Source organism: Oncorhynchus kisutch, linkage group LG2 (genome assembly GCF_002021735.2).
Source record: "Oncorhynchus kisutch isolate 150728-3 linkage group LG2, Okis_V2, whole genome shotgun sequence".
Lineage (NCBI taxonomy): Eukaryota > Metazoa > Chordata > Actinopteri > Salmoniformes > Salmonidae > Oncorhynchus > Oncorhynchus kisutch.
The window spans coordinates 6,956,853-6,981,332 of record NC_034175.2 but is presented as its reverse complement, the minus strand read 5'-3'; the positions used below and the strand labels follow the sequence as shown (position 1 = coordinate 6,981,332).

The 24,480-nt window shown below is 45.9% G+C and overlaps 1 protein-coding gene across 3 annotated transcripts; it reads right to left on the bottom strand.

Annotated features, from left to right (window-relative positions):
- LOC109878888 (zinc finger protein 658B) lies at positions 1 to 24,012 on the bottom strand. Of its 3 annotated transcripts, none has more exons than XM_031786382.1 (10): positions 23,682 to 24,012; positions 21,140 to 21,321; positions 15,098 to 16,691; positions 14,684 to 14,919; positions 14,254 to 14,433; positions 13,635 to 13,732; positions 11,542 to 11,636; positions 9,131 to 9,279; positions 3,484 to 3,771; positions 1 to 1,080 (listed from the first exon to the last, which is right to left on the bottom strand). In XM_031786382.1, the coding sequence occupies exons 2-10, from the start codon at positions 21,293 to 21,295 to the stop codon at positions 484 to 486; spliced, it is 3,393 nt and encodes a 1,130-aa protein (XP_031642242.1). In that variant the 5' UTR covers positions 21,296 to 21,321; positions 23,682 to 24,012; the 3' UTR covers positions 1 to 483. The 3 variants fall into 3 exon arrangements, with proteins under 3 accessions (XP_031642242.1, XP_031642245.1, XP_031642238.1); XM_031786385.1 differs by having other exon boundaries at positions 15,098 to 16,688; positions 21,140 to 21,297; XM_031786378.1 differs by having other exon boundaries at positions 21,140 to 21,297; positions 23,682 to 24,011.
- Positions 24,013 to 24,480: the final 468 nt, after the last annotated feature.

Sequence of the window (24,480 nt, the reverse complement as noted above, 5' to 3'; positions counted from 1 at the left end):
TGAAAGCTGAAGCATTTTATTAAAAAGAAAACAGAGGACATTTTATGGGCGACTCAAGTCCAACCCTGATAAAACTCACTCTAAATAATATTAACGGTACACACTCTGGGAATACTTTTACAATCAACTTCTCATTGTAAACAGGATAAATGCTTTACCATACAACTGCTGTTTGCTTCACTGCACGATTTCAACATTTAAAATCAATTCTGCTCTTTCAAGCACCTCTCAAAGCTTAAGGGCCACATATTCGATCCTTCATTAAACTCTGCCAAAATCAATTCATATGTAGATGCGTAGATCATTTAAGTCGATTAAACAATATTTCGGACCATTTAACAAGAATAGTCCCGGCACTGAGGAAACAGCAAAAACTATACCTCTTGATTTAACTCAACACTAACTGAAAATCCTACCCTCTTTCAGTCTGTCTCTAATACATTCTATAACAAACTCTCTCCTTTCTTCCCTCTACAGTCCCCTCTATGAGATGGTCTCCTCTAGGATGAACTCTATGGTGTGTGGTACATCCTGTCCCTCTACCACAGTGACCGAGGGGATCTCATGTCCCTCCATGATGGCTGACAGGGAGGGGACAGAGATGGCCTGACCACCCAAGAACACCACCTGGGAGGACCCAGCCTGCCCAGAAAACATAGCCCCAGAGGAGTGCTCTGAGACGGGCACGGCCGGCACCATCACCCCCTCTGTGGTTCCATCCGTCTGGACGAGCAGAATGGTCTGCACCGCCGACTCCCCCTCGCCACCCAATCCCGTCCCTGTAGACAAGAGCACCCTCGCCCCTTCAGCCTCTACGTCGTTGGCCGTGGTTCCATCCATTCCGTCATCGTGGAGACGGATGTGTTTGTCGAGGTTGGAGCGTGAGCGGAAGGCTGAGGGGCAGCGGTGGCAGGTGTAGGGCGTCTCTCCGCTGTGGATGCGGGCGTGCTCAGTAAGACGGCCGGCCACACTGAAGGCTTTACCACACACCCAGCAGCAGAAGGGCCGCAGGCCGCTGTGGATACGCTCATGGTCCTTGAGGTGGGGCAGCTGGCGGAAACGCTTCCCACATGTAGAACACTGAGAGAGGAGGAGGAGGGGACGTGGGGGGTGGAGAGACAGAGCAGAGAAGAGGAGGAGAGAGACAGAGGGGGAAAGAGTGCAGAAAGGGGAAGAGGCGAGAGAGAGGAGAGGCAGAGAGTGAACAGAAAGAAAGAGGGAGGAGAAGTTGAAGAGGAGAGAGGTGAAAGAAGAGTGGAGGGGAGAAGGATGGGTAGGATTGGAAAACATAACGAGAGAACAAGGACAAGAGAAGAGCGAACATTAAAATTCATATCTTGAAAAGTTATGAAAACATATTTTCTGAAACACTTCTCCAAATTTGTAGACACAGCACTTCTGGCTGAAGAGGCAGAAGAATAGGAGGGGTAGAAAAACAGAGAGAGAGAGAGAGAGAGAGAGCGCGAGAGAGATCCAGGGAGGGCAGAGGACAATGGTAGGTAGAGATAAAGAACAGAAAGGAGGACACAGGGGACCGAACAGAAAAAAAAAGAAGCTGACAGAACAGAGCTGCACTACTACTGCAGGACATTCATCTTTTTCCACACAGCAGTGTTACCTGCCTGTCTGCAATACTGAATGACCACAGAGACAACGCCTACCATTAGTAGAACCAGAGGGAATCGGCAGGGACATTCTCACCAATACCTTTACAGCTTTGACTGCATTTTTTATTGAACTATAGAAGCCTGGGGCTGTTCTGCCACACATTGTGCCACAGTGAGCAGAGGCTGGTTGGTCCTGAGTTTAGGACACTGCCCAATGGAGCTGGGTCCCAGAATAGTAACACAGAGGGGAGATGGTAGGCTCTAACTCAGCCCAACTCATTAATCATAGGAAGTGTAGAGAGGGAGGGAGGACACCAGCATGCATAATACACTGGGGTGACCACAACCACAGCTTGTATTTTTTAGATGAGATGATTAGATTTGTTTATTAGTCACATGCACAGGGTCGCAGATGTCATTTGCAGGGTACAGTGACATTGTTAAGCTTCGAGCTCCAATGGTGCAGGTCAAAAAGAGAAGTGAATAAAACAATAACATATTTACAACTGTAACAATGATCCATTTCCATTGGAGGGTGGGGCAGGGTGAATGTCCATTGGGGGGTGGGGCAGGGTGAATGTCCATTGGGGGGTGGGGCAGGGTGAATGTCCATTGGAGGGTGGGGCAGGGTGAATGTCCATTGGGAGGGTGGGGCAGGGTGAATGTCCATTGGGGGGGTGGGGCAGGGTGAATGTCCATTGGGGGGGTGGGGCAGGGTGAATGTCCATTGGGGGGGTGGGGCAGGGTGAATGTCCATTGGGGGGGTGGGGCAGGGTGAATGTCCATTGGAGGGTGGGGCAGGGTGAATGTCCATTGGAGGGTGGGGCAGGGTGAATGTCCATTGGGGGGTGGGGCAGGGTGAATGTCCATTGGAGGGTGGGGCAGGGTGAATGTCCATTGGAGGGTGGGGCAGGGTGAATGTCCATTGGGGGGTGGGGCAGGGTGAATGTCCATTGGGGGGGTGGGGCAGGGTGAATGTCCATTGGGGGGGTGGGGCAGGGTGAATGTCCATTGGGGGGGTGGGGCAGGGTGAATGTCCATTGGGGGGGTGGGGCAGGGTGAATGTCCATTGGGGGGGTGGGGCAGGGTGAATGTCCATTGGGGGGGTGGGGCAGGGTGAATGTCCATTGGGGGGGTGGGGCAGGGTGAATGTCCATTGGGGGGGTGGGGCAGGGTGAATGTCCATTGGGGGGGTGGGGCAGGGTGAATGTCCATTGGGGGGTGGGGCAGGGTGAATGTCCATTGGGGGGGTGGGGCAGGGTGAATGTCCATTGGGGGGTGGGGCAGGGTGAATGTCCATTGGGGGGGTGGGGCAGGGTGAATGTCCATTGGGGGGGTGGGGCAGGGTGAATGTCCATTGGGGGGGTGGGGCAGGGTGAATGTCCATTGGGGGGGTGGGGCAGGGTGAATGTCCATTGGGGGGTGGGGCAGGGTGAATGTCCATTGGGGGGTGGGGCAGGGTGAATGTCCATTGGGGGGTGGGGCAGGGTGAATGTCCATTGGGGGGTGGGGCAGGGTGAATGTCCATTGGGGGGTGGGGCAGGGTGAATGTCCATTGGGGGGTGGGGCAGGGTGAATGTCCATTGGGGGGTGTGGCAGGGTGAATGTCCATTGGGGAGCAGCAGGGGGGAAGTGAGAAGTGAATGAAACAATAATAAAAGTAACCACAGGCAGAATCACAACCAAAGTCTTGTCCAGACGGCCTCTTCCGCTTCTGAATAAAAAAATGGACAATCTAATTGATCCCTTGTAGTAGACTGTGTTTTAAATCACTTCAGAACAAGACACACCATAACGAACGTCAGTTGTGCGCATTAGATAACCCACAACGCACACACACACACAATCAATCATCTCCACCTCCCCACCCCTTTACCTCAAAGGGCCTCTCATCGGTGTGGATCCTCATGTGGACGTTGAAGGTGGAGGTGTATGCAAAGTCCTTCCCACAGATCTGGCAGTGGAACCTCTTGGAGCCACGGCCCTTCCCCATAGTCCCCTGGCAGTGGGCCACAATATGCTCCCCGAGGGCAGAGCTGGAGGCGAAGCGCCGTCTGCAGGGGGACAGGGGGCAGCGCAGGGGGGTCTGACCCGTATGGGACAGTCGATGGAGGTCCAGACCCTCCTGGGTCATACAGCAATGACCACACATATCACACTCCACCTGGATGAGCAGAGAGGGACACATCTATAAGGTATAACTAGTGTAGAGTAAGATCCTACTATTACAGTATCTATGTTTATAAGGTATAACTAGTGTAGAGTAAGATCCTACTATTACAGTATCTATGTTTATAAGGTATAACTAGTGTAGAGTAAGATCCTACTATTACAGTATCTATGTCTATAAGGTATAACTAGTGGAGTAAGATCCTACTATTACAGTATCTATGTTTATAAGGTATAACTAGTGTAGAGTAAGATCCTACTATTACAGTATCTATGTTTATAAGGTATAACTAGTGTAGAGTAAGATCCTACTATTACAGTATCTATGTCTATATAGTGCCTTCACATATTCACCTTTGGCAGCGATTACAGCGTTGAGTCTTTCTGGGTAAGTCTCTAAGACCTTTCCACACTTGGATTGTGCAACATTGGCTCATTATTATTTTCTAAATTATTCAAACTCTGTCAAATTGGTTGTTGATCATTGCCAGACAACCATTTTCAGGTCTTGCCATAGATTTTCAAGCAGATTTAAGTCAAAACTAACTCAGCCACTCAGGAATATTCACTTCTTGGTAAGCAACTCCAGAGCAGATATGGCCTTGTGTTTTAGGTTACTGTCTTGCTGAAAGATAAATGAATATCCCAGTGTCTGGTGGAAAATAGACTAAACTACATGTTTCAAGCAGACAACCATAGTCCCTGTGCCCAAGAAAGCGAAGGTAACCTGACCAGTAGCACTCACGTCGGTAGCCATGAAGTGCTTTGAAAGGCTAGTCATGGCTCACATCAACAGCATCCCCCGGGATACCCTAGACCCACTCCAATTCGCATACCGCCCCAACAAATCCACAGATGACACAATCTCAATTACACTCCACACTGCCCTTTCCCACCTGGACAAAAGGAACACCTATGTGAGAACGCTGTTCATTGACTACAGCTAAGCTAGTGACATTTAGAATTTGTTAGCCTAGGGTCTAGGCTATTACCTTAACCATAGACAGGTTTCACTCTGAAAATATTCAAAAACATTAGTCTGATAAAGAAAGAGTGTATTTTCATCAGAATCATTAAGTCTAGGCCTCCTCACCAAACAGATGTCCTGGAACTAACTCATCCCCATGCAGTGTTCAATGTAGTATTGTTAATCAATTTAGAAAATTCCAAGGAACAGGCATAATACACTTATCCAACGTCTGTATATCAAAAAGAAGACAGATTTTGGTTTGTATCCTTGAAAAATGTACCCACATTTCAAATGATCACTGAGAATAACTGTCCCAGACAGGAGATGCAAATCACTTTGCACTATTCTGTTATTTTATTCTGTTATATTACATAATGTGATAAGGGCTTGGAAATAAGAACGTATTATCTGCTAAATTAACAAAACAAGGGTATGCCATTGCACAGCTACAATAGTAATTTACAACATCAACAATGCCTACTGTACACTGTACTTCTGATCAATTTGATGTTATTTTAATGGACCAAAAATGTGCTTTTCTTTCAAAAACAAGGCCATTTCTAAGTGACCCCACATTTTTGAACGGTAGTGTGTGTGTATATATTATATAAGGTATTCTACTATTACAGGTATTCTACCCTCTGACGAACCATCAAACAGGCAAAGTGTCAATACAGGACTAAGATGGAGTCGTACTACACCGGCTCTGACGTTCGTTGGATGTGGCAGGGACTGCAAACCATTAGACTACAAAAGGGAAGCACAACCGAGAGCTGCCCAGTGACACGAGCCTACCGGATGAGTTAAACTACTTCTATGCTTACCTCGAGGCAAATAACACTGAAACATGCATGAGAGCACCAGCTGTATCGGAAGACTGTGATCACGCTCTCCACAGCAGATGTAAGACCTTTAGACAGGTCAACATTCACATGGCCGCAGGGCCAGACGGATTACCAGGACATGTACTGCGAGCATGCGCTGACCAACTGGCAAGTGTCTTTACTGACATTTTCAACCTCTCCTTGTCCGAATCTGTAATACCAACATGTTTAAAGCAGACCACCATCGTGCCTGTGCACAAGAACACTAAGGCAACCTGCCTAAATGACTACTGACACATAGCACTCACATCTGTAGCCATGAAGTGCTTTGAAAGGCTGGTCATGGCTCACATCAACAACATCATCCCAGAAACCCTAGACCCACTCCAATTTGCATACCTCCCAAACAGATCCACAGATGATGCAGTCTCTATTACACTCCACACTGCCCTTTCCCACCTGGACAAAAGGAACACCTATGTGAGAATGCTATTCATTGACTACAGCTCAGCATTCAGCACCATAGTGCCATCAAAGCTCATCAATAAGCTAAGGCCCCTGGGACTAAACACCTCCCTCTGCAACTGAATCATGGACTTCCTGACGGGCCGCCCCCAGGTGGTAAGGGTAGGTAACAACACATCCGCCATGCTGATCCTCAACACAGGGGACCCTCAGGGGTGTGTGCTCAGCACCCTCCTGTACTCCCTGTTCACTCATGACTGCACGGCCAAGCACGACTCCAACACCATCATTCAATTTGCCGATGACAACAGTGGTAGGCCTGATCACCGACAACAATAAGATAGCCTATAGGGGAGGTCAGAACCTGGCCGTGTGGTGCCAGGACAACATCATCTCCCTCAACATGATCAAGACAAAGGAGATGATTGTGGACAACGGGAAAAAGAGGATCGAGCACGCACCCATTCTCATCGACGGGGCTGCAGTGGAGCACGTTGAGAGCTTCAAGTTCCTTCGTGTCCACATCACCAACAAACTAACATGGTCCAAGCACACCAAGACAGTAGTGAAGAGGGCACGACAAAACCTATTCCCCATCAGGAGACTGAAAAGATTTGGCATTGGTCCTGAGATCCTCAAAGGGTTCTACAGCTGCACCATCGAGAGCATTCTGACGGGTTGGAACACTGCCTGGTATGGCAACTAGTGCGAACAGCCCAGTACATCACTGGGGCCAAGCTTCCTGCCATCCAGGACCACTATATACCAGGCGGTGTCAGAGTAAGGCCCTGAAAATTGTCAAAGACTCCAGCCACCCTAGTCATAGACTGTTCTCTCTGCTACCACACGGCAAGCGGTACCGGAGAGCCAAGTCTAGGTCCAAGAGGCTACTAAACAGTATCTACCCCCAAGCCATAAGATTCCTAAAAATATAGTCAAATGGCTACCCAGACTATTCACATTACCTGCCCCCCCCACCCCCCCCCCCCCCTCCACACCACTGACACTCTGTTGTCATCTATGCAGTCACATTAATTAACTCTACCTACATGTACATACTACCTCATCTAACCGGTGCCCAAGCACATTGACTCTGTACCGGCACCCCCCCCTGTATATATTGCTATTTTTTACTGCTTCTCTTTAATTACTTGTTAATTTTATCTCTTATTCTTCTCCGTATTTTATGAAACTGCACTGTCGGGTTTTAGGGGTGTCGTAAACAAGCATTTCACCTGTTGTATTCGGCACATGTGACTAATACAATTTGATTTGTATATAAGGTATCATACTATTACAGTAATATATATATATATATATATATATATATATATATATATATATATATATATATATATATATATATATATATATATATATATATATATATATATATATATATATATATATATATATATACACACACATACAGTGGGGCAAAAAAGTATTTAGTCAGCCACCAATTGTGCAAGTTCTCCCACTTAAAGATGAGAAACCTGTAATTTTCATCATAGGTACACTTCAACTATGACAGACAAAATGAGAAAAAAAATCCAGAAAATCACATTGTAGGATTTTTAATGAATTTATTTGCAAATTATGGTGGAAAATAAGTATTTGGTCACCTACAAACAAGCAAGATGTCTGGCTCTGACAGACCTGTAACTTCTTCTTTAAGAGGCTCCTCTGTCCTCCACTCATTACCTGTATTAATGGCACCTGTTTGAACTTGTTATCAGTATAAAAGACACCTGTCCACAACCTCAAACAGTCACACTCCAAACTCCACTATGGCCAAGACCAAAGAGCTGTCAAAGGACACCAGAAACAAAATTGTAGACCTGCACCAGGCTGGGAAGACTGAATCTGCAATAGGTAAGCAGCTTGGTTTGAAGAAATCAACTGTGGGAGCAATTATTAGGAAATGGAAGACATACAAGACCACTGATAATCTCCCTCGATCTGGGGCTCCAAGCAAGAGCTCACCCTGTGGGGTCAAAATGATCACAAGAACCACAGAACCACACGAGCCCAGAACCACACGAGGGGACCTAGTGAATGACCTGCAGAGAGCTGGGACCAAAGTAACAAAGCCTACCATCAGTAACACACTACGCCGCCAGGGACTCAAATCCTGCAGTGCCAGACGTGTCCCCCTGCTTAAGCCAGTACATGTCCAGGCCCGTCTGAAGTTTACTAGAGAGCATTTGGATGATCCAGAAGAAGATTGGGAGAATGTCATATGGTCAGATAAAACCAAAATATAACTTTTTGGTAAAAACTCAACTCGTCGTGTTTGGAGGACAAAGAATGCTGAGTTGCATCCAAAGAACACCATACCTACTGTGAAGCATGGGGGTGGAAACATCATGCTTTGGGGCTGTTTTTCTGCAAAGGGACCAGGACGACTGATCCGTGTAAAGGAAAGAATGAATGGGGCCATGTTTCGTGAGATTTTGAGTGAAAACCTCCTTCCATCAGCAAGGGCATTGAAGATGAAACGTGGCTTGGTCTTTCAGCATGACAATGATCCCAAACACACCACCTGGGCAACGAAGGAGTGGCTTTGTAAGAAGCATTTCAAGGTCCTGGAGTGGCCTAGCCAGTCTCCAGATCTCAATCTCATAGAAAATCTTTGGATGGAGTTGAAAGTCCGTGTTGCCCAGCAACAGCCCCAAAACATCACTGCTCTAGAGGAGATCTGCATGGAGGAATGGGCCAAAATACCAGCAACAGTGTGTGAAAACATTGTGAAGACTTACAGAAAACGTTTAACCTCTGTCATTGCCAACAAAGGGTATATAACAAAGTATTGAGATAAACTTTTGTTATTGACCAAATACTTATTTTCCACCATAATTTGCAAATAAATTCATTAAAAATCCTACAATGTGATTTTTCTGGATTTTTTTCTTCTCATTTTGTCTGTTATAGTTGAAGTGTACCTATGATGAGAATTACAGGCCTATCTCATCTTTTTAAGTGGGAGAACTTGCACAATTGGTGGCTTACTAAATACTTTTTTGCCCCACTGTATATATATATATATATATAAATATAAGGAATAACTAGTATAGAGTAGGCGGCCAGTGTACCTGTCCCATGGAGCGTCCCCGTCCCTGTCCCCGGCCACGGCCCACAGTCTTGTCCTCCTCTGAGCTGGTACAGCGCTGCAGATGGATGTCCAACACTGACTGGTTCAAGAACTGGGAGGAACAGTGGGGGCACAACACTGGCTCCTTATCTGGGGAGATGAGGTGGGCAGATTGAGTTAATTACTTAATAAATTAGTGTTTGTCACAGTCCAAACAGTGTCCGAGATTGTACATGGGGTGGCAGGTAGCCTAGTAGTTAGAGCTTTGGGCCGGTAACAGAAAAGTTGCTCGATCGAATCCCCAAGCTGACAAGGTAAAAATCTGTCGTAGGCAGTTAACCCACTGTTCCTAGGCCGTTATTGTAAATAAGAATTCTTATCGGACTTTCCTCGTTAAATAAAAGGTTAAATAAAAATACAATAAAAACATGAAATCAGTTGAAATACACTAAACATGGAAAGGACAGGGATGTATAGATTGAGTGGGTATTTAGACAGTCACATGCCCTGGTCACAGGCCCCTCCTGTCCCTACCCACCAAAACACACACTGGGTCACAGGGTATTCTGTATTGTCATCACTCAGTATATGCTACAGTATGTGGCTTAAGGTAACTTATTTATAGACAGACACATGCACTACTGTTGGCAGTCTGGAGGCCCTCTGTCTGTTTCTGTGTAGCTAAAGGAGAAAAAGAAGATGAGAGAAGACGCTGAGCTTTGATATTTCCCCATCTTCGCCACCGGCGTCTACAGTTACCATGGCAACGCCAACCCAGCAGAATCCTCCCTCCCAGCTGGAGCGTTCACCAGTCCCCCCTGAGGAGCCCTCCGTTGAAACATTTAATAAGGAACCTCTCCATCAATAGAGCATTAACTAATAATCAATGAATCAATTCCAACCAATCACATCTCTCTCTGAGATGCGATCATTTCTGACGCCGACCGCACCGATGAGGTCAGCTGCAGCTACGTTGCCGCGACCCATTATTGGTGGGGCCGATTCGATAGACCAGAATTGGAGGATCCTCCATCTTTGAAATCCCCAGTAGATTACAGGGGTGATGGATAGAGTTGTGGATAAAACGGTAACACTAAGTCACCACGCGCAACAAGAATAGCCTATGTAGCTAACAACACTTCAAATATGTTAACACATTTACGGCAACATCAGTGAGCCCCAGTATACCAGAGTAAGATGGAAACGCAAAGAAACTACACAACATCGTCTTCCCTCTGCATTCAAGTAGCCCTTGGCAGCGGATTCTGAACGAGCCAAATAAATTACAAGAGCGATAGATAGGCTATGTTTATATTTTTTACCATCTTTGGTTTATAGCTGTGGGTATGCATCCATTCCCGGTGGTTTAGAATAGTGGGTATTTACTCCTCGTGAAAGTGCGAGCCAGGTACGAACTTCCCACTTGTACCCATTTCAGCAAACAGGTTGTACCCGCTCTATATAGACAAACCAAAGCTGAAGTTCTCAATGAATTGGTCAATTGTTCACCAAACTTCAATTGTTCACTATAAGCCCCTGTATTGAGCTTATAGTGACATCACATTACCCCGGAGTGGGAGATGTACCACGCTTCAAACACACATTGGACACTGAAGGAGGCAGTTCATAACCAAGTGGGAATTTACCACATACAACTGGGAATAATCCACTTGAACGGAGTAATTACTATTGGGAAACTGGTCTATCATCCTGAGAATCCACTTCTCCCACATGGTGACCTCTGACGTCACCTACTAAGGAAATTACCTCTATAACAGCATTTTCGGCAGCTAAATCCAACAACAAAACATTATTTATAAAAAGCAATCTATTAGTGTGGTTTTTTAACTATAATTTGTTTACAAGCGTGATAGCTCTACTTTTAGTTTATGGTTGACACAGCTTGTTGGTCATTAACCAATCCTTTTTTCTCAACGAGTTCAAATCACATGAGTGCATCCAACTGGTATTTACGACTTCACATCTGGTAAATACCCACCTTCCACATGGTTACAAACGCAACATCTGAGTGGAAACTTGAGGGCCAACATAACAATCCGTCCATTTTCCCCCTGAACAGAAACCGAATCGTGACCACAAAAATGCAATACCTACCGAACCATAAGTTTGGTGAACAATTGTACCCCTAATTATTACTAAGGCGCATGGATTACTTTTGCATACTTAACATGGAAATGAGCTCCATTATGAACAGCTTCACTAATTCACAGCCACACTATATAATCACCACTGTCCTTATAATCTAATTCATTATGATCTAAAAGGCTAAACTGATCCTAGATCAGCACTTCTACTCTGAGAAGCTTGGATACGGGCACTGGTCTCGGTCTCGTCCAGTGCTTATCAGACACACAGAGAGGAGGGCAGCTGAGAGGAGAGGGGAGGAGCTACCTTGGTGAATGAGGGAGTGCAGGTCCAGCTCCTTCCTGCGTTTGAAGGCCTCTCCACAGACAGAGCAGGGGAACGGGTGGCTGGTGTGGAGCAGTCTGATGGACAGAACACAATGAAGGGAAGAGAAAAGGGAAAGAAGTGTAAACAACAACTAATATTAATAATACACTTCTGAATAAATTACAAAAATGTTTTGTGGTTTTTCAGAGCAGAAAATGAAAAGAGAGAGGGATAAACACAAAGCTATAAAAAACGAGGGCTATAATACAGTACTGCAATGAGCAATATATTTTTCTTGGAAGCTGAGAAAGAATTAAAGCTGTGAGGAAAAGGGACAAAAGGAGCACCACCATCATCAACAATATTAGTACCAGTGAGCTGCTGCACATAACACTGCAGTGTGTCATTTGTAGATGCATGTAAGCCACACTTCAATGGCCCACTGTAATCCTCATCCAGAGGAGGAATAACACACACAACCACATGCTGGCTATCACCTTAGTGTCACAGTATTAGGATTACATCCAGACATGTGTGCTTAACCATGTTGTTAAGCCTTTTAAGGTTCAATACGGAGTCATTAGGTGTGTCATATAATACAATGGCTGCAGATAAACAGGTGGTTTCAGTGTGTGATGAGATATGAGAGCCTATGTTTATCCATTCCATAATGGCAGGATATAGCCCTGGGGAAGGAGAGGGAGGAGAACCACTGGGATGTATATAACTGGCTGGATCAGTGTTGTGTTTGATCACTAGCACAGTGTTTCCCCGCCCTGGTCCTCCAGTACCCCCAACAGTACACAGCTTCGTTGTAGCCCTTGACAAACACACCTCATTCAACTCATTGAGGGCTTGATGATTAGCTGACAAGTTGAATCAGGTGCGTTTGTCCAGGGTTACAATAACAACGTGTACTGTTGGGGGTACTGGAGGACCAGGGCTGGGAAACACTGTGGTGGTGGAAGAGTTCACCTAAACACATTTCTTCAGCAGTGGAGGTATTCAACTCTTAACTACAGTCCTGCAGTGTCATGGTTTTATTCTAGCCCAGCATTAAAACCCTCAGATTCCACTAATCAACCCTGGCTAGCAGGTGTTTTTGTGCTCGCCACTAGCCAATGCATTACAAGCAGCTGAGTTAATGTCCTTGGTAACGATAATGTTTGTCACACTGTCCTAGATGGTCAGTGTGGGCATCAGGCCAGATAAAGAAATAATGATTATGAATCACTGAAAAATACATTGTGTTCTACGTATAATTCATGACTGATGATAATGGATTTGTAAAGTACTTAACCCCATCGTTTAATATTAGATGGTAAACATAGTGTGTGCGCTGTGGACCACTTATAGCCCTATATAAACGGTGTGGTCCATCATCCCTTTGCACAGGGCTGACAATAAGAATCAATATTTTAGGCCAAGATGACCCTGAGAATTAAAGCTTCAGTCCAGGTCATTTCTCCACACCCCCCAGTGTTCGCTAATGAGAGGTTGTGTAGGGATACGGACTGTACCCTGCAGAGACACTGGGACTTCCTGCTTCGCCCCAACTACACATTGACATACAGTTCAAGGGTAACGTTCCATTCACTCTCTGATCACGCCCTCCTATTGATCCCCGGATCATTTCTCCTGCCTCACCTCCTCCCTCCCCGCATCCCCCAGCTCTAGTTCCTCAGCCGGTCTGTCTCCATCGCCTTGTCATCCTACCCCTTATCGTTATCATCTTAATTTACCGCCGCCCGCCTGTCAATCATCGCTGGCGAGGGCTCAAGGGCACGGAGGCATCTCTGTTAACAACTCGGATTAAATCCCCTCACTTTGTAGGAACAGGGTCCGGCCTGTGTTTGGGCTATGTGTAGCACATCTCCTGTTCTCAGTCCAGTCTTATGCTCTACTGTCACTGTAAATACAGTACCGTGGTGTGTTTGTTTCTCCCTGTAAAACATGGAGGGTTCAATCAAGGTAACTTACACATTGAAATGCATCACCTGTGTTCCTTGTCTAATCTAGTTCAGCAAAACAGGCCTTTGGGGTTGATTTCAACCTGTACATTTAATTGAGTCACAGCCCAGTCACGTCCGTACCTGTGCTCCTGCAGCTGTTGGTCAGTCTGGAAGCGAGCAGTGCAGTTAGGACAGGCGAACAGCTGGCTTTCTCCATCCTCCCCCTCTGGTGTCCTCTTCTGCAGGGATGTCATTGACACAGCACAACATCAGGGGAAACAACTAACAGCCTGTCTCAATGTTAACGTAGAGACAAATAGCATTCCTGAATTTCTCTGATCTTTAAGAGCCTCAGTGTGTACAGATATTTGTTCTAGCCCAGCAGCAACACATCCGATTGGGCTGGAACAAAACCTTGTTCACGCTGTGGCTCTCCAGGACTTGTCTGTGGTGTGTTCAGAGATGTTCTCATTGTAAGACATTCTAAAAAACAATCAGGTAATCCAGGGCTGTGTCCCAAATGGCTCTGCATTCCCTATATATTAAAAACTACTTTGACCAGAGCCCGATGGGGACCAGAGCCCGATGGGGACCAGAGCCCGATGGGGACCAGAGCCCGATGGGGACCAGAGCCCGATGGGGACCAGAGCCCGATGGGGACCAGAGCCCGATGGGGACCAGAGCCCAACGGGCCTTGGTCAAAAGTAGTGCACTATAGGGAATAGTGTACTATAGGGTGCAGTGACCCCCCATGTCTGACCTTCCATCGGGACCTGCGGCGGCGGGATTTGGGCTGGCTGTGGGTGAGGCCGTGCCTCTTCAGGGCGCCCGGCTGGGAGAAGCGCTTGCCACACACGGAGCAGGGGAAAGGTTTGGTGCCCATGTGGGTCAGGCTGTGGCGCAGCAGGTTGGGAGAGGACGCAAACGACTTCTGACACACCTGAATTAACCAAGAAGAAGAACGAAGATGTATTTGATTGACAGACGCCCAGTACAACATAGCTATTTCACATAGCACAAGAGCACTAAGATTTCGTCACATAGATTAAACAGAAAAATAAATATTAAGTATATAATAGGAAGCTATTCCTAACTAACTCCTGATACTTGTTGATACACAACTAGTTTCAGTCATTAACATCAATATTTCACAGCATTTTCAATAGAACACATGTCCAGTCTAGCAGTACCTTGCAGGTGAAGAGCTTCTCTCCGGTGTGGCTGAAGACGTGAGCGCGGAGGAACCCCCTGCGTGTGAAGGTCTGGCCACAGTGGGGGCAGACGTGGGGGAGAGGGGTGCGGGACCAGTCCTGCATCAGCTTGGCTGGAGGAGGGAGGTTGGTGTCCAGTTGTTCCCCCACTACAGTCTTCTCCTGCTCTTCCTTAAGGATGACTGGATTCACCTCTTTACCCTGGTCTTTGTTCTCTGCCCAATGAGGAGAGAGCATGGTCAGAAACTATTGACGGTCCGTCAAAATAACCTTAAACAATAGTGAAACTTAGCAATATTCTGTTTGGATTAGAATCAGTTATTATTCTATTTTTTACAGCAGAGTTAAGTCTTCCCACTATGTTGAACCCAGCTACCACTGGGTCGAACCTACCATTGAGATCGTTGATGCTGCGTATCCTGATAGCAGGTATTTTCGCTGGCGAGCCTGACGCAGCACTGGACGAGGCGGCAGGTGGGGACAACATCCTCTTGGGGGCGCGGGGGCTTCCCTGGGGGGGTGTGGCTGCTCCTGCCCCAGTCCCTGGTTCCCCACGGTGCTGGCGTCGGTGGTAAAGGTACTGGGTGGTGTTCATGAAGCTCTGGCCACACTGGGAACAGTGGTGGAGGGGCTCGTTCAGGCCGTGCTTGTCCCTACGGTGGGCACTGAGCTCTGGCTCTTTACTGAAGCTGGCTCCACACTGGGCACACAGGAAACTCTGGACCACCTTGGGCACCTGAACCGGAGCACAGGTAGAGACAGTGGAAGTAGAGGAGGTTTCATTCTGGTTCTGCTCCTCAGTTCCATTGTTCTGGGAATCCGCCACCCCCGCTGTCTCCTCTTTAGACTCTTCCAACATCTCTTCCACCACCTCTTGCTGCAGTGTTACTATTTTGTAATCCTGGTAATCTGCATCCTGCATCTGTCCTCCCTGGGCCTGGGTTTGTGTGACCCCCTCCTTGCCTTTCTCCTTGTGCTGCTTGCGGTGGTAGAGGAAGAGGGTGGTGTTGAGGAAGCTCTCCCCACACACGGTGCAGTGGTGCAGGGCTTCCTTGAGGCCATGCTGGGACTTGCGGTGGGTGACCAGCTCAGACACCATGCCGAAGCTGGAGCCACAGTCCACACACAGCAGGCTGGACGGGGGCTTGAGCTTCTTGGCTGCCTTTATCCTGTAGAAGTAGGACGTCGGCTCAGGGTTATCGGCTGGGAGGTCCTGGGAGGAAACGGGGTCTGGGGGGTCCTGGGAGGGAGCAGGGTCTGGGGGGTCCTGGGAGGGAGCGGGGTCAGGGTTGGACTGGCTGTCTGCTGCAGATTGGACCTCTGTAGATGAATGAGCTGCCTGAGCCTGGATCTCAGAGGCTTTAGATCCAGTGGATTCCCCTATGCTCTCCGTTTCTGGCTCTTCCTCGCCTCCTTCCTGCCCTCTGTTGGTGGCGTTTGGCAGATACATGTGATCCAGGGTGGCTGATATGTCCTCTGCACTCATCCCATCCTCCTCTTTCTCTGCTGACAGCTGAGACATCACTACATCCTGCTCCTGCTGGGTTTGTTGTGCCCTCTCCTGACTCCTTCCTCTTCCTATTCCCCCTCCTCCTTCTTGGTCATCCGTAGAGTTTGGTTCATTCGGTTCATCTGGACCCAGGTCCACCTCCACTTCCACTTCAGCCTGATTGTGCTTCCCCTCTCCCTCTGGGGCCAGTTCTGATCCAGATCCAGAGCCTGTCTCTTCTGGTCCTGGTTGGGTGGGTCCTGACTTGGTCTGCAGACACTGGCCATGTTTGCGGTGCTGCTGCCAGAGGATCAGGGAGTGGAACAGGGCGTCACAGTCTCCACACTGGTACAGGATCTTGGGCTGATCTCCTGAGGAAGGCTTATTTGGGCTAGCCATGGCCAGACCTGGTGCACCAGAGCTGGGCAGCAAAGAGGAGACACTGGCCTTGGTCTGAGGGGCAGGCGATGGAGCAATGGGCTGGGTATATATCTGCTGCTGGAGAGAGAGAAAAAGAGAATGTGAGAAAAGAAGACAAAACACAAGTAGACCAGTCTGGACAATAATGAGTGAATGAAAACATCAATATGTTTTGGTGTCAAATTGAAAGAACTCCGCCTAACAATGGAGGTTTCCATGGCAGTACTGGATAGCAATACCATCACAGGTCAGCAGGTAGCCTAGCAGTTATATGGTTGGGACAGTAACAAAGGTCGCTGGTTTGAATACCCGAGCCGACAAGGTGAAACACCTCATTTGCTCCATGGGTGCCGTACTACTATGGCTGACCCTGTAAAAGAACACATTACACTGCACCTACGTGGTGTATGTGACAATATTTGTTGTCCATAGACAATTGAAACAGGAACAGTGTTTTTGTCAGGCAGATGAGGGATGACAAGAGGAATATAGTAAGAGTATTCAGAGGACAGAGGGATCAATGAGAGCAGACAGAGCAGTCTTTAGATCAACAGAGCCAGGGAGGGAGGGGGGGGGGGGGGGGGTAAGGACTGAGGGGCAGGGCGATGATAAATACCACAGGCCTATCAGTTGAGTTCAGAGGGCCAGTCCATGGCGTTTGAGAACTGCTCGTTGATCCATTAGGATGATAAGAACCATCAAGGTCGAGGTTAATGATGTGTTCCTTCAGGAGTGTCTTCATTCAAGCAGAGGCACCACTGTGGCGCATTCTGTTATTAGTAGCCTAGACTGAGTACTACCAGCTTGTTTCTACTTTTGGTAATTTGTTGGCGTCATTGTTAGAATTGAGGAATGCAGAAACATTTAGTATCGTATGTAGAAACAGATTGCTATTATGGATATACACTGCTCAAAAAAATAAAGGGAACACTTAAACAACACAATGTAACTCCAAGTCAATCACATTTCTGTGAAATCAAACTGTCCACTTAGGAAGCAACACTGATCGACAATAAATTTCACATGCTGTTGTGCAAATGCAATAGACAACAGGTGGAAATTATAGGCATTTAGCAAGACACCCCCAATAAAGGAGTGGTTCTGCAGGTGGGGACCACAGACCACTTCTCAGTTCCTATGCTTCCTGGCTGATGTTTTGGTCACTTTTGAATGCTGGCGGTGCTTTCACTCTAGTGGTAGCATGAGACGGAGTCTACAACCCACACAAGTGGCTCAGGTACTGCAGCTTCATCCAGGATGGCACATCAATGCGAGATGTGGCAAGAAGGTTTGCTGTGTCTGTCAGCGTAGTGTCCAGGGCATGGAGGCGCTACCAGGACAGGCCAGTACATCAGGAGACGTGGAGGAGGCCATAGGAGGGCAACAACCCAGCAGCAGGACCGCTACCTCCGCCTTTGTGCAAGGAGGAGCACTGCCAGAGCCCTGCAAAATGACCTCCAGCAGGCCACAAATGTGCATGTGTCTGCTCAAATGGTCAGTAACAGACTCCACGAGGGTGGTATGAGGGCCCGGCGTCCACATGTGGGGGTTGGGCTTACAGCCCAACACCGTGCAGGACGTTTGGCATTTGCCAGAGAACACCAAGATTGGCAAATTCGCCACTGGCGCCCTGTGCTCTTCACAGATGAAAGCAGGTTCACACTGAGCACATGTGACAGAGTCTGGAGATGCCGTGGAGAACGTTCTGCTGCCTGCAACATCCTCCAGCATGACCGGTTTGGCGGTGGGTCAGTCATGGTGTGGGGTGGCATTTCTTTGGGGGGGCCGCACAGCCCTCAATGTGCTCGCCAGAGGTAGCCTGACTGCCATTAGGTACCGAGATGAGATCCTCAGACCCCTTGTGAGACCATATGCTGGTGCGGTTGGCCCTGGGTTCCTCCTAATGCAAGACAATGCTAGACCTCATGTGGCTGGAGTGTGTCAGCAGTTCCTGCAAGAGGAAGGCATTGATGCTATGGACTGGCCCGCCGGTTCCCCAGACCTGAATCCAATTGAGCACATCTGGGACATCATGTCTCGCTCCATCCACCAACGCCACGTTGCACCACAGACTGTCCAGGAGTTGGCGGATGCTTTAGTCCAGGTCTGGGAGGAGATCCCTCAGGAGACCATCCGCCACCTCATCAGAAGCATGCCCAGGCGTTGTAGGGAGGTCATACAGGCACGTGGAGGCCACACACCCTACTGAGCCTCATTTTGACTTGTTTTAAGGACATTACATCAAAGTTGGATCAGCCTGTAGTGTGGTTTTCCACTTTAATTTTGAGTGTGACTCCAAAATCACACAAAAATGATCAAATTTATCAACCCATTGAGGTCTGGATTTTGTTGTCAGCACATTCAACTATGTAAAGAAAAAAGTATTTAATAAGAATATTTCATTCATTCAGATCTAGGATGTGTTATTTTAGTGTTCCCTTTATTTTTTTGAGCAGTGTAGTTAAATCTCCATAGTCTTAGTAAATCATTTTTGGTTGCTCGTTTTGATGCCGCAAACTAACTAAATCACCATTACAAGACATTTCAGTCAGGTCTGATTTATTTAGTTTCAGAGTAAGTACTCACAACTCAGCGTTTTAGCTCAGTAAAGGAGCTGAGTTATAAAACCAGACTATGTAGCTTGAACTGCCGCTGACACCGTTCTTATCCAACGTGGCAAAAGCGATTACTGTGGACCGTCCGGAGCTCTTGAAATAGTGTCATGTATGTGTGTATTCATATGTTCTTGATGAGAGAGCATTTTCAATGTGACGCTGGTGGTTGAGTCACTGTCTCCTAGAAGGACTTGAGACAGGAAACTGTGTCTACATCCCAAATAGCATCCTATTCCTTATAGTTCTCAACTTTTGACCAGGGCCCATAGGCCTGTTTGGTCAGTGAAACTTGCTAGTGTGTATAGAGGCCTGTACCATAATGAATTGATTTAATTAACGATTCCAGAACTGGACTTCAACTCAGGAAGTACACTAAAATATTACACATGGGTCAACATGTAATTGAAGTAACTGAGGGAGCACTCCACTTTGCTGAAGTTTCTTTTTAATAACACTTAATCTGTCCCTCTTGGTAAGCAAGATGGGTAATAGGAATGTCATTAAATACATACATATTACAAAGTGGTTCTACCACGGTGTTCATTTTCCATCTTCCTTTTTAATGCTAAAAAGCAAAGCTTCTAATTTCCTACTAGGCCTCTTCCATGTAATTACAGTTCTCTGGATCTGAACAAGTCAAGTTAAAAAAGGTTTGGTATAATAGCAGCCTACATTAATTTGAAATGTAAACACCCCGTTTTATAGCAATGTCGCCTTTAATGTTACACAGAAATGATGATAATCTAGCTAATGAAGTCTGAATGGTAGTAATCAGGCAGCTGACGGCAGAGCAGGGGCCAGAATGCCATAAGGCACTTAGGTTTTATAGAATGTTTCCACAGCAGATTCGTTTGTGAGCCATCCATCAGGAGGAGGGGTGGAGCTGACTGATTCATCTTTCACGCTCCTTTTCTCTCCCCACTGGCAACTCAAGATGCAATCTGCCTGTCACTCATGACACCACGCTTTATGGTTCTGAGCTTGACGAGACCATCACCATGGGAGGCTGGGGACACGTTTCGGAGAGCGACGCTGGCAAACGTCACTCACGGTCGACGGCTCACTGTTTCAAACCTCCGAGCATACTGTAGCTGTCATTACGAGGTAGCGATACAGCGGAACAAGGACAGTGTTATTCCCTGTTACATAGTAACAGAAAAAGTATCTGTACATTGGAATATTATAACTCAATATTTGATGTAGAAAGAAATGTGATCCGTCATCTTATTTTATTTCTATGAGTGAATATTGTGTTGTCTATTTTTATCCTCTAAAAATAAATGAGGTGCTGGTCATCTAATTTCCTATTATGACTCAACAAACAAGTGAACTGAAAATTCCTGGTTATGTATGTCTTAACAGAGGATCTAATTCATTTTGTACTTGGTAGAATGCAGTGCAGTTTTGTAGGCTACAGAGCTTATCAGAGTCCAAAACATGTACGCATCTGCACAGCAGTGTTCTAGAGTGTTGGACCGTAGGCTTTCATTTTTGAATTCTCAGCGAGGCTCAAGCTATTTTTCAACCGTCACCACATACAAACTGGAGCCTCGTTGGTTGGGAATTTTGAAGGAGCGCGGTCGGGTTGTGCCTCCCCCATAGACGGACCGCCTGACTATCACGGCTCTGCGCGTGTGGACTTGGAATTATGCTTCAGCCTCACAAGGCTCTCCAATTCACATGGGAGGCCTTGAGCACAATAAAGGCGACACTATGAAATGTACACACTATTGCATTAATAAATTGTAATATAATAATATATGCCATTTAACAGATGCTTTTATCCAGAAGCATTTAGCCTAGATGTGGAAAAGATTAGAAAGGTTTAATAAAAAGTTATTGTTTATCAATGTTCTAGACCTAGCCTATTTAGTTTAAAATGTCCATGGGGTTTGAAGCTTCCACTATTACCTGAGTCTGTAGGAAGGGGATGGAGACGGGGGTGGGGGCCCCACTCCCCACGTTCTCTGTGGTGCAGGTCAGCTGGTGGGCCAGAACCTCCTCCAGTGTGTCAAACTCTTGGTAACAGGGGAAGCACATGTACACAGAGGCACTATCCATCGCCATACCTGCAACAGGGAGAGAGAGGAGATCTAGACCAAAACAGTGCATTACTGATCATATTCAATTCAGGTTGGGTGTTCTGTTTTATGTCTGCAAGCAACACGTGAACTCAATTATTAGCCTATAGCCTAACTAATGGCTATAGGCTAATGTTATTAATGTTATTAACCATTGTGATGTCTTAAGGGTAAAAAAATGACCAGTCACTGTGTTTAACAGCAGAGAAAATCCCCTAAATTATATTTTTTCAACTTGAAATTTGATGACTTTTCCTAGCGACCCCAACATCAGAAAAAATGTTGTTCATATTTCCATGAAAGCTGTACACCACCAGGGTACAAATATTGTCTTTAGGGTTATTTCTGACCCGGCAGTTATACAATCCTTTACACACCACAAAAACCACCAAGATGCAATGAGAAATTGAGATTATGTGCTACTGATTGAACTAAACATGAGTGCATGTTTCAGTGCCCAACAGGGCGCAGATCTGATTTTTTCAGATGTCCAGGAAGAATAAGAGAACAATGATTTAGAAGAGGAGGAGGTATCTGAAGAAGAAGATAGGGAAGAATACAACCCAGAGCATGATGCATCATCTTTAGATGAAGAAATCCCCCAAGCTGAAAGAGACATTTTTGTCAAAGAGCAGCAAAATAACATGGTTGGTGTCCACTGATTGTGAAGAAGGAAAACCCATATATTCAAAGTTTGTAATGAATGACAGGTTGTTTCTTTGTGCAAAATAGATAGGGTTTAAAATTCAATTAAGCTGCTTTATTTTAGGGGCTTAGTGAAGGCAGGTCATTTTTTACCCTTAGGTCAAGGGGAGTATACAGAATGTTAAGGCTACACAAGGATTAACATAACCTAAATGTAGCATATCCACCCCACCATACACACAGAGCTGATGCATCTAAATAGCATCATCTTTATTTGGAGACCGATTGAGAATGTGTTGTATTACCCCATGTATAAATGCTGGCAAATCCTCATTTAAAATGGGAACGATGTAAAAAGATTTGATTTAAATCATGTTGTAAACATTGCCCTCTACTGATGGAAATTAGCATCTTCATGTTCCTGGGATTTGGTCAGACAGATTTGAACTTTCAGACAAAATGGCAGTAGGTAATTGTAATTTTGTCCACGCTGGTGCTCCTAAAAGGTAGAGAATGTATGTAACAAAAAATCTGTAAAAACAAAAAAAGCAATGTTTGTTTTCCAAAGAGGGTCTCTATTCTCTACCTTTTAGGTTATGAGGACTTTTCGTCCTCATGCTAGCTAGCAGTAGCCACCGCAGCCAATTTGGAATAGCATTGTCATTCCAGTGGACATGCCATTCCATAATGGCTGCTGTGACTACTGCTATCTAGCATGAGCACGAAAATGACTTTTCTGGGAAAACTAGAAGAATTTCCATCTTCTCGGTGGAGCCGTGTGGATAAAGGTAAAATTTGGAGTACAGTAGCATGTCCCATCCCTGCATAGATGTACGTTTTCCGACCCATATCTCGTGCTGGCTCCAGTGTCTTAATTATATCATTATTGCGTTCTGACCCCAGTGCAGATGTGTAAGTGTAATGGTAGAGTATCTTCTAGCAATAATAATCTATTCCACAACGGTATATGATTAGGTCATGATTGTAGGCTACTTTATACAGCTTTATAGTTTCCCCAACAGAACTACAGAGAATAACATGCAACACAATACGACAAACAGCCAATACATTTTAGTGGAATTGTGTACTGACACATTGCAATACGTTCACACTAACTTGGGCCATTACAGTGCAAATTAGTGAATGGCGCCAAATTAATGCCTAAAGTGATCCAGACTCCAAATCCCAGAGGTCAGCAATTTAGCTGTTTGCTATTTTATATGGTGGCTCACTCACTGGTGGCACTGGCAAGTTTATATTTGGTTTAATTTAGCCAACTAACGTTACTATAGTTAGTTGATGCAGGTTTGTGGGAATATAAATAACGTTAGCCTATTCTGTATTGATTGACAGCCAGTTAGCTAGTTGCTAGCTAGCATTTCCGCAAACAAACAATTCAAGCAACGTTTAGCTACATTACCACGATTAATATCACATTAAAACTGCTTGAGCGTTATCAATATAAGTCAGTTGTCTGGTTAGCTAAACTAATCCACCACTGTCTGCCAGTAGTCGCTCTGAAGATATTTTATGTGCTTCGTAAAAACGACGAAGAAGGGTGGCATTCACTTCTTCTGTGGTGTAATGGCGGCTGCAGTTTCGATGTAAACGTTGGATGTCTCCCCCCGTTGAGACTCCGCGAAAACAGAAATCAGTCCCTGAAATGTTGTCCTGGCTGAAGTCACATTCCAGGAATTAAGTTAGATAATTACAAAATAACAACTCACCGAAAACTGAAGCCGTTATCTCTTGAAGAAACAAGTTGTGTTATTGTTCCAACATGTTAACAAGGCTTGAGCGGATTGGCTGTCTGCTCTCGTACGCCGTACACCAATGGAATTCGACTACACTACACAAAAGAACGCATTTAGCGAATGCCTTTGGTGCAACATGATGGCTGTCAAAAGTCCCAAACAGGGCACTTAAATTGTTGTTGTTTTTCTGTTTATCAACTCGGTTTTCAATAGTTTTTGTAGCAAATAAGATAGAACATGCAACTTTCATAAAAATAAAAAAATGTTTGTCACACACCAGAAATATGCAGTGACATGCTTACAGTCAGCCATAGTAGTACTGCGCCCCTGGAGCAAATTAGTGGGCATACCTCGCACACATCGACAGATTTTTCACCATGTGTATTCGAACCAACAACCTTATTGGCGCAACGCTCTAACCGCTAAACTACCTGCCGACCTACCGAATTAGTTGGAACCTTTTTGTTTTTATGTAAACATCTTCTTGGAAGTTGAGCTGTAATCACAACATGATCATGATGTAGCGTATGGCTTTGTGCTATGCATTCATAAAACCTCTGAAAGTCTTGAGCAAGGGCACATCAACATATTTTTCAGTCATGTTGGCTTAAGTATTCAAACCAATGACTTTTCGGTTACTGGCCCAGTGCTCTAACCAATAGGCTACCTGCCACCCTACCCAATTAGTTTGACCTTTTATTTTTTTCATGTAAATTTCAACATGATCATGATGCAGCTCATGGCTTTGTGCTATTCATTCATAAAACCTCTG